Source organism: Diospyros lotus, chromosome 3 (genome assembly GCF_014633365.1).
Source record: "Diospyros lotus cultivar Yz01 chromosome 3, ASM1463336v1, whole genome shotgun sequence".
In the NCBI taxonomy this organism is placed as follows: domain Eukaryota; kingdom Viridiplantae; phylum Streptophyta; class Magnoliopsida; order Ericales; family Ebenaceae; genus Diospyros; species Diospyros lotus.
Genome location: NC_068340.1, coordinates 24,107,780 through 24,118,557, shown reverse-complemented (window position 1 = coordinate 24,118,557; position 10,778 = coordinate 24,107,780). Strand labels below are relative to the sequence as shown.

Sequence of the window (10,778 nt, the reverse complement as noted above, 5' to 3'; positions counted from 1 at the left end):
TAAATAAAAATGATACCTTCAACACTATAAATATTAAGAGAATTACATAAAATAAAGATGAAGTGATTTTTATTAACTCAACAAATATTAAGCATGAAATCAATAATAATCGTCTATGTGACAATCGTGTGAAATAACTCTTTTTAGTTTTTATATTCGCTGATTGGGAATAAATAATTTAATATACAATATAATTTATAATTATAACAATATAATTGCTGTATCAGTCAAAAAAAAAAAAAAAAGAAGAAGAAGAAAGATAACTAATTTTCTTTTTTGACCGATTGCCCTTTATGTAAAGGCCATTTGGTCGGGACTATTCCCATCCCATCTTCAGTAATATTACAATTTTCTACTTTCTTTCCAAAAGGAATGCAAAAGGAGATTCTCTTTAATTCATAAGGCCGACATTGCGACTGGCCTTGACAACTTGCTGTAGTCAAGAAGTCAATTATTACACGAAAAATCATAAGAGGATTTAAGATGGTGCCAGCAAGAAGAAGAAGAGAGGCTAAGGATGGCCCAATGTGAAGGTTTCAAATTGGGCCACTTGGTTCTTGGTTGGGCCCACCCAACCAGCCCACTTGATAAAACAAAAGGTAGTAATTAATTAATTATTCACAAACTGAGGAAGTTGAAGGTAGTAGCTGAATCCCCACAATCAAGTCAATAATGGGTTATTTATTTTCAAGGTTAAACTGAGTTTCCTCTTTAATTTATTCAATTTAAATTTATTTACACGATTGATATTTGGCTAGCTGAGAAATTTTGGTTAAGATTCCCTAACAGAGTGATAATAAAGCATGACTTCTTAAAAGATTAAATACATTTACCAGCCTATGTTTTATCTTTTAATTAGTTTAGTCAAAGCACCCATAAAATCTATACGTATCATTTTGCCACTCCTCAGGATTCAATTGTACGATTTGTTTGCCATATTTCCCATCTCGATTTTTATGAATTGGGACCGTATATAATATATATTTCATAGATTAAGTAATTGTACACGTTTTGGAATATATCAGTCACTTGATGCAGCCTATAAATATGGGAGTTTGGTGGGCGATTTAGAATGCACACTAAAAAGAGTTGAAATGGCAATAGTGGAAGTGAAGGAGAGGAGAGGTAGAATGAAGGGCGGATTGATCACCATGCCCTTCATTTTCGGTGAGCCTTTTAGCTTCTTGTTAATTAATAATTACAATTAAAATTAATGCTTCTTCTTTTGATTAATAATAGAATCATTTGCACTTTGTATTCATCGTTCTCTTACTATATATATATATATATATATACGTGTGTGTGTGTTTATATAATGTATGGTGTGGTTGCAGCAAATGAAGTTTGCGAGAAGTTGGCCGTGGTGGGTTTCATTAGCAATATGATGAGCTATTTAACACAGCAGCTTCACATGCCATTGAGCAGAGCAGCCAATACTCTCACCAACTTTGCTGGAACTTCAAGCTTGACGCCACTGCTCGGAGCCTTCGTCGCCGATGCATTTGCAGGCCGCTTCTGGACTATTACTCTTGCTTCCTTCATTTATCAGATAGTTAAGAATAAATTCTTATTAGTTAGTATCTAATTCTTAGCCAAAAATTGAAAAAAAAAAAAATTAAACTTATCAACTAATCGCCCATTTTACTAAAATTTATTTGTTAGGTCAAAGGATAATTAAAGTTAAGCAAACATGTGTATAGCTAGATATAATTTAATTATATTGGAAGAGAAAAACATATCAAATTAATTTATAATTATAAAAAATATTGCTGTCAAATTATTTTATGAGTATTTTATGCACAAAACATTTTTATATAATTATTTTCTATTTTTATTTTAACACAAGTTCTTTCTTTTGCTTTTTTTTTTATTTTAATTTTCTTTGAGATTAGGGGATGACTTGCTTGACCATATCAGCAGTAGTGCCACAGTTAAGGCCTCCCGCATGCAAAGGCCATCAAACGCCGTGCCAAGAGGCTAACAGTGGGCAGCTAGCGGTCCTCTACATATCTCTCCTCCTATTAGCCGTGGGAGCAGGCGGAATCCGGCCGTGCGTGGCGGCGTTCGGGGCGGACCAGTTGGACGAAACGGATCCAAAGCAAAAGACCAAGATATGGAGCTTCTTCAATTGGTACTACTTTTGCCTGGGAGCTTCCATACTTCTTGCAGTGACAGTGATTATTTATATTCAGGACAACATTGGATGGGGATGGGGGCTTGGAGTTCCAACCATTGCTATGTTCCTCTCGATACTCGTGTTTGTGTTAGGATTTCCCTTGTATCGACGTTTAGATCCTGCTGGAAGCCCTTTTACGCGATTGTTACAAGTTTGTGTGGCGGCTTTTAGGAAGAGAAATCTGGCTATGGTTTCTGATCCTAAGTTGTTGTATGAGAACGAGGAGCTTGACGCTGCTATTTCTTTGGCTGGAAAGCTTGTTCACACCAAGAACTTGAGGTTAGCAATCCTCCCAGTTTTCTGTTTTTTTCTTTTATATATATATTTTTTTCAAGCATCAACAATATATTAATTGAATTATATGATTTTTTTTTATCATATATACAAAAATTTTGTTTCTATAGCATTTGTCTTTGGACTTTTCTTTATGATTTATTACATATGGATGTTCCATGTTTAGGGGTAGGCAAGAAATTAATAATTAATTGCATGCACATGCTACTATTTAATATTTTCTTGTAAAGGGTTATCTAAGATTCTAAATCAACTATTATGTTTCTTAATTTGTTTCATAATTTCATTTGCATGAAGTATGTTGGTATCTGAACATGTTGCTCTCAATAAAAAGGTAAAGAGAGGCCTTGGAATCACCACCTAATCCACTTCCAGAATTGGTTTCCTTCGGTGGAGAGAGATTGGAGACCACTTCCTTTGTGGATGCTGAATGATTAATTCTCAATCATCTCGTGCTAATCATGCGCCCACGTGTATATAATCCTTGTACATAATAGTTACTACAACAAATCATATTTTAACCTTAATTTTGGGGGAATTTTACATATTCAGCTATCTTTATAGCTTTGGATAAGATATACAGATATTTTTATAAATAAAATATTACTAAAATAATGTGATGAATCAAACTATCTAACTGGACTGTCCTTTTCTTTTCCATATGTGAGGCTCCTTTATGGTTATCATTATTATTTTTGTGGTGCTAACCTACAAAAGCTTTTAATTTGTTCTTAAACAAAATCTGGCTTAATTAGGTTTGGTCCTGATAAAGTCATCCTAAATATTATTTCGACTTTCTTGTACCTGGCCGGGTACTGGATCGATGCTGATGAGTTTTTAAACAATAAGCTTAACATTAACAGTATCATTTCTATATTCAATTATAATGGTAGCTAGGACAGAGAACCAGGTTGGCATTTTCTTAGATTTGATAGCTTCTTTTTATAAATGATCAGTGGGGCAGGCAAATATATTGTAATGCTAACTAGTACTGTTTGTGGATTCCTCTATAGTTTTGAGATATCTAATGACATTTTTAAATTTCAGAAATAAAAAAAAAAATACTCCATGGTTATGCATAATAAATAGGTCATGAGCTTGTATATAGTTTGTGTTTGCCTTCTCTTTATTTTTTAATTTTTAATTTTAAGTTTTGAATTTATTTTTTATTTTCTATTTTGATAATCTGTTTTTAAAAAATTAAAAATATGTTTTTTTGTCATTTTAAAATATTATTTCTCAAAACAAAAAATTATAAAATGCGTTCTCTTTGAAATTTTGAAAATAATTTTTTAATGATATTTTATTCAATAAATTTGATTATTCAATAAATTATAAATATTTAATGCTAATATATTATTAAAAATATATATACATTTTAAAGTTAATGAATTTTGTAATATTTTTTTCCATTACAATAATAAAATATGAATAAATAAATGTATTTAGAGTTTAGAGTTTGTTTTAGATGAAAACACTCAAAATAACTTTTTGTTATTTTGAGTTTTCTTTATAATTTTTTTTTTGTTTTCAAAAATATATTTTTAAAAATAGAAAAAAGAATGTGTTTTTATTATTTTAAAAAATTAAAAACTAAAAATGACTTAAAAACAGTAAAGAGAACGGAAGTTTAAATCCTGTAATATTCATCTAGACAATAGATACCATTCTTATATTAGCTAGTCAAATCATTGTATTTATTTTTGTCTTACTAAATTTGTCTCCAAATAAGATAAATTTAGAAATTAGTAGATCTGAATAGTTATCTTGACCATTACTTTGTCACTTTGTCCTAATTATATTTAAACTCTACCTTATTTTTAGAATTACCCAGATTTATATATCAACCAAAAAAAAACATGGAAAAGAGAATAAAATTCTATATCTGCGTTTTCACACATTTTCATATGCATACATGAAAAATATTTAATTTTATTTTTTTTACACTCTGGTACAGTGGTGGAAATTTCCTGTCATAAACAGTAAACACTAGCTAGTTTCTAACATAACATAAGATTCTTTTGCTTAGGGTAATAATATAGAAGTTGATTTATTAATACCCATGAAAAATAAACAGATAAAAAAAGCATGTGCTATCTTGAAGATCAAAGAAACAAAACAGAGGAATAAAAAATGTCATCTTTATGAAATTGGTGGATTCAATTATTTAATTTATTTAGTCATGTCGATTAGCTAGATAGAAATATGGTTTGCTTTAGTTTATCATACTTGCAATCTAATCTGTCACGCATGCACATTTCCATGCAGAAAATTAGTCCTTGAGAATAATTAATTGCTTCTTTTATATTACCACACACACACATATATATATATATATATAGATTTTTGGACAAGGCAGCCATAGTGAGTGAAGAAGAAGAAGACAGTCTCAAATCCCCCAACCTATGGAGGCTGAACACCGTTCATCGTGTGGAAGAGCTGAAGTCAGTGATCCGAATGGGTCCAATATGGGCCGCAGGAATTATTCTCTTCACAGCCTATGCTCAACAAAACACCTTTGCCCTTCAACAAGCCAAAACCATGGACAGACACCTAACCAAGTCCTTCCAAGTCCCTCCCGGCTCCATGAACGTCTTCACCACCACCTCCATGCTCGTCACCATTGCCGTCTACGATCGCATCCTCATCCCGGTGGTTCGTAGGCTCACCGGGCTCCAGCGAGGCATCGGGTATCTCCACCGGATGGGGATCGGCTTTGTCATCTCAATACTAGCCACCCTAGTCTCTGGCTTCATTGAGGTGAAGAGGAAAAATGCAGCCTTGGCCCATGGCTTAACCCACAAGGCTAATGCCACTATTTCAATCTCCGTGTTTTGGCTGGTGCCACAATACAGCCTTCATGGGGTGGCTGAGGCCTTCGTGTCAATTGGGCACTTGGAGTTTTTCTATGATCAGGCACCAGAGAGCATGAAGAGCACAGCCATGGCTCTGTTCTGGACTGCCATTTCTTTGGGAAACTATTTGAGCACCTTTCTGGTTTCACTGGTGCACAAGTTCACTGGTGGTGGTGATGGTGCATCAAACTGGCTTCCGGATGATAACTTAAATGACGGAAAATTGGAGTACTTCTACTGGTTGATCACATTGCTGCAGATTGTCAACCTATTTTACTACATATTTTGTGCCAGATTCTACACATTCAAGCCCATTCAGATGCACAGGAAAGAAGATGGTAAACCCATGGAAAATGAAACTAGTGAACTTGCCAATGCCAGCCATGTTTAATATGCTTGTGTTTTTTGGCAATTGTGTTTTTCAGTGGACAAGCTTGTGGAGATCAATGAGTGAGATATAGATATTATATTTTGAATAATAAAAATGCTTAATACAAATACTTTTATACATGTAAGCATAGCACTGAGGTAAGTAGTCATTTTAATCACTTCTTCACTTGTTTAAAGAGAAGTGGCAAAGTTATTATTATCAAAAAGAGTGTTTGTTGATTCCAAAATTGGGTTTATTTCTTTTTGTTGATTAGCACCCATATAATTATGATTAGAACATTTAACAAAGATGGCATTAATATAAAAAGGAGAGGGAGTAAACTAATATAATTTCATACATGGAAAGTGGTGTAATTGTTGGATAGTTAAAACGATGAAGTTGAGGTGGGCCTTCTCCTTGCTAATTGGGCCTGCGGTCTGGCCTAGCTGTTGAGCAAGTCTTGACTTGGATGTGAGCCATTAAAGTTGCGAAAAACATAAAAGTAATTATATCACTATATCTAGGGCTAAGTGTTTGGCTAATTCACTTCTCGAATTGATTAAAATGTTAAAATTAAATAAATTAAAATTTTTAAAAAAATGGAATCAAACTAACCAAACAAACCAAAAAAATGAACAAACTAAAAATTGAAATAATTTAAAAAAATATAAAAAAAATCAATCTGATCGAAATAACCAAAAAATGCAACAACAAAAAAAACTCTAAAAACCAAACAAATCGAAATAATTTTTGGCCTCACTGTTGTCATCAACTTGTGATTCTAATAATCGGAACCGATCATCGAATTCCCGCAACGGTAGTGATTTATATATTCAAAAATAAATTTGATCTAACAATTAATTTTTTATAGATCTAAAATTAATTTTATTGTCAAAACTTGCATTTTTGAAATAACGTCGCCAACCATCATTCACGACATATTCCAACGATCAAAATTGACCACCAAATTAACATTGGTTCAACGAACCACATACCCAAAAATCAAAAGGATCTAACAATTGAATTTCAGTATATTTAGGTTTTAATGTCTAAAATACGCACCTCTATTTGTCTGTGTGTATACCAGAAAATTGAGAAGATCACTAGAAACTTTTGAGCCAACTTGCTCTATTTAATTTCTAATTAAGTTTTGATGATTAACAAAAATAATATTTTGAATAAATATACAAATTGTGGTACCTAATTATTTTTGATTAATTTATAAAATATTTTTTATAATATATGTATTTTCAAAAGAGGTATTTTTCATTAAAAATGTTTTTTAAGCTAGTGGCCATACTGTAAGGGACCAACAATTGGTATCAAAGCAACCTTCTAAAATAATTGAATCCTTAGTCTAAACCTCAACTTAGAAGAGATCCAAAATGGGTTCCTTCTCTAACCAAGTCATAGCCGAAGGACCATCATCCTTTAGACCACAATTCTTTGATGGCACAAATTTTATTTATTGGAAGATGAGGATGAATTCTTATTTGTTTTCAATATATATATTATCTATTGTGAAAAATAATTAGAGATGGTTTTATGACATCTTCAAATATAGAAGAAAAATGGACCGAAGAAGATATTAGAAAACATCAAATGGATCATAAAACTAAGTACATAATATTTTGTTCAATTCTTCTTAGTGAATATAAAAAACTTTCTGCTTGTTCTACATCTCATGAGATATGGACAAAATTAGTAGTAGTTTATGAAGAAACTGATCAAGTAAAAGACATTAAGATTAATTTGCTAATGTCCTAATATGAGGAGTTTAAATTACTCCAAAATGAAAAGATTAGTCAAATGATCAATGGTAGGTTTCATAAAATTATAAATAGTCTTAAAATATTAGGAAAATCAATTTCAGGAGAAGATCAAGTCAAGAAGATTCTTAGATCCCTATCCTTAGATTGGCAGCCTTTAACGACTACAATATCCCAAGTAAGAAACCTTAAAGAGTTAATAATGAAAGAGCTCATAAGAACTATATTAACTCATGAACTAGTCTTAAATAAAAACATGAAGGATAAGAAAATCTTAGACCTAAAAGTAAATGAAGAGATGGCATGTGTGTGCTTTGTGGCTATAGAAGAAGAGGAAGAAGAAAAAGAAAACATGGAGTTTGAAGAACTCTAAGAAGTTTTCATAGAACTCTATAAAAAATATCAATCTCTTAAGAAAGAGTTAGAAATTTCTAAGAAATCCCGTAAGATAGAAAATGATAAATTAAAGGGTGAAATAAAGATAGAAAAAAAGACTCAAGAATTAAAGAAAGAAAGTAAAAACAAGGTTGATGATCATGTGATCAAACTTCAAGAAGAAAATGAAATATTAAAATTTAAAACAACAAACTATTAGTATAAAAGAATCTAATTGAGAAAACTCTAGCCACATTAATTTCAAGGAAAAATTCTAGACCTAAATCAAGGTATAAGACACCTAAGAGAGAGTGAAAACAACCTAAGTGGAAAGCCCAACCTAGGAAGAGCAACGAGGTGCAAATTTGGATACCAAAAGGTGTAGTCCAAAAAATGAGATCCTTAGATCATAATATCTCAACTTCTGTAAATGTGCCTCAAGTAAATGCTTCACAAATTATTAAAATATTTTATTCAAAAGAAGCAAAATTCAAGGGACTTGTTTACAAAAGGGTACCCAAAACTAAAAGGTGATTTTAATAGTGCAAATGTGCATGAGGACCACAATGGGCAGCAAATAGTATATGGATAGTGAATACTCAAGGCATAAGACTGATGTGAGAGATTTATTCATAGATCTCACTCTCAAAGATGTAGCGTTTGTCACTTTCGGAGATAATGCCTAATGGAAAGAATGAACATATTCTTTTGTAGCATAAAAGATTATGCCATGTAAATCTAGACCTAATTAAGAAAATTTCGATCTAATTGTCAGGCTTCCTAAGATGAAATTCAATAAAGAAATTTTTTGTAATACTTGTTGTTAAGGTAAGTAAACTAAAGCTTCATTTGGATCCAAAAATGAAATTTAAATTTCTATCAGTAAATCTCTACAACTTTTACACTTGCATTTATTTAGACCCACACAAATTAAAATTTTGGGTGAAAAACATTATGTATATGTTGTAGTAGATGATTTCTCTAAATTTATTTGGGTTATGTTTTTGACTTCAAAATAATAAAACTTTTCAAAGTTTTGTCAAGTTAGCTAAGAGAATTAAAAGAGAACAAGATGATAAAATTGTCTATCTTAGAAGTGATCATGGTGGGAAATTTGAGAATATGTATTTTATAGAGTTTTGTGAAGAGAATGGTATTCTTCATCAATTCTCCACACCTAGAACCCCGCAACAAAATGGTATTGTTGAAAGGAGAAATAAGACTCTTCAAAAGATGGCTAAGACTATGCTTTTGGAGAATAACTTGCCAACTTATTTTTGGGTAGAAACAATTAATACCGTTTGCTATATTCTAAATAAATTCAATCTAAGGCAAGTCATCAAGAAAATACCATTTAAAATATATTATGACAAAAAGCTTAACATATCCTATTTTAGAGCTTTTGAATGTAAATGTTTTATTCTAAATACAAAGGACAATGTAAGAAAATTTGAGAGTAAAAGTAACCAAGGCATATTCCTTCGATACTCAAGCACTAGTAAGGCTTATAGAGTGTGTAATATTAAAACAAACACTTTAGAAGAATTCATTCATGTAAAATTTAATGAGTCTCTTGAGACAAAAAGAAGAAATGAAAATGAAGAGACAATATTTATAGACCTACCTAAAGAAATTGAGAAGTCAAATATTCAAGAAGATGTTAAGGATGATCTATCAAATTCTCAATCTAAAATCCAAGAGAAACCCTTAGATGAAGATGATTTAAGTAAGCTTCCCAAAAGTTAAAAAATTATACAAAATCATCCTATGGATCAAATTATTGAAGAACCAAGTCAAGGTGTGAGGACTAAGGCATCCTTGCATCAATATTGTAACAATGTGGCCTTCATATCAAAAGTTGAGCCAACTTGCATAGATCTAGCTTTAAAAAAATGAATTTGAATAGATTGGGTTGTCTACTTTTGCTTAAGGTCTTCAATTTTTTCAAATCTATCTTAAAGAGTCAACTCTATGTAAAAGTCGACTTCTCTTAGTAAAAGTCAATTGAGTAAGAATTTTTTAATCAAGTATATTTTTGGTGTCGAAATTCCAAATATCTTTTTAGTCGAGTACATATTTCTCATCAATCGACTCGAGTATATGCTTTTGTTAGTCAAGTAAGTTTAGCTTGACACAGTCGAGTGCTTAATAAAAGGTCTCTGTAGATTTTGAGTTAGTCAAGTAATGACTTAATCACACTCGAGTGAGACTTATCGATTACTTGTAAAATCCAATTGAATATGTTCATATACTAGTCGAGTATCTAGTACTTGATTTTGAAAAATATAAACGTTACTCAGAAAGAGAACAATTTTAACCATTAATGTTTTATTTGTTTATTCCCAAATGTCTAACTGTGTTCTCTTATATATGAATGATAAATATGATTATACATATGTGATAAATGCTTATTGTTTGTATCATGAACTATTTTGCTGTTACATATTATATATTTTGATGTGACATTTGTGATATTAATCCTGATACTTTTGATGTACTATTTTATGTTTCATGATTATGTATATCCCGGTTGATTATACGTTTTGAATAATAAAAGTATTTATTTTTTGCCTAAGGTCAATGATCCTTTTAGTATGGTCTCATATCTGGAAGCACAGTCGACTCCCATGCTAGGGAAGTCAACTTGCCCATGAAAGTCGACTACAAAATCAGAATAGTCGACTAGAGCTTGCAAGCCAACCTAGGGATGCCTAGGTTTTACTATTGTATTTTGGGCTTATGATTGAGGTGACTATTTTTTGTATCTTATGATGTTCGTGATACTTGCTTTTATTATTTATGTTCTTAACAGCAAATGATCAAAGTTTTTTGAAATATTTTTACAAAAAATCTTATACGATGCATATGTATGGCTACATATATTATCGCCAACTATATTTATTTTTAATTTATGAAAAATATTATCTTCAAATAATTTT

At 31.3% G+C, this 10,778-nt stretch overlaps 1 protein-coding gene across 1 annotated transcript; it reads left to right on the top strand.

Annotated features, from left to right (window-relative positions):
• The first annotated feature begins 1,055 nt into the window (after positions 1-1,055).
• On the top strand, positions 1,056-5,932 carry LOC127797250 (protein NRT1/ PTR FAMILY 3.1-like). The gene is made up of 4 exons (XM_052329971.1): positions 1,056-1,167; positions 1,335-1,552; positions 1,893-2,455; positions 4,813-5,932. The coding sequence occupies exons 1-4, from the start codon at positions 1,095-1,097 to the stop codon at positions 5,714-5,716; spliced, it is 1,758 nt and encodes a 585-aa protein (XP_052185931.1). The 5' UTR covers positions 1,056-1,094; the 3' UTR covers positions 5,717-5,932.
• The last annotated feature ends 4,846 nt before the right edge of the window (positions 5,933-10,778 follow it).

Excerpts from the sequence above, each read along its gene's own strand:
- LOC127797250 (XM_052329971.1), top strand. The coding sequence starts at position 1,095 with ATGGCAATAGTGGAAGTGAAGGAGAGGAGAGGTAGAATGAAGGGCGGA. Across the intron at positions 1,553-1,892 it reads CTTCCTTCATTTATCAGATA|GGGATGACTTGCTTGACCAT; the intron begins GTTAAGAATAAA and ends CTTTGAGATTAG. Across the intron at positions 2,456-4,812 it reads GTTCACACCAAGAACTTGAG|ATTTTTGGACAAGGCAGCCA; the intron begins GTTAGCAATCCT and ends ATATATATATAG.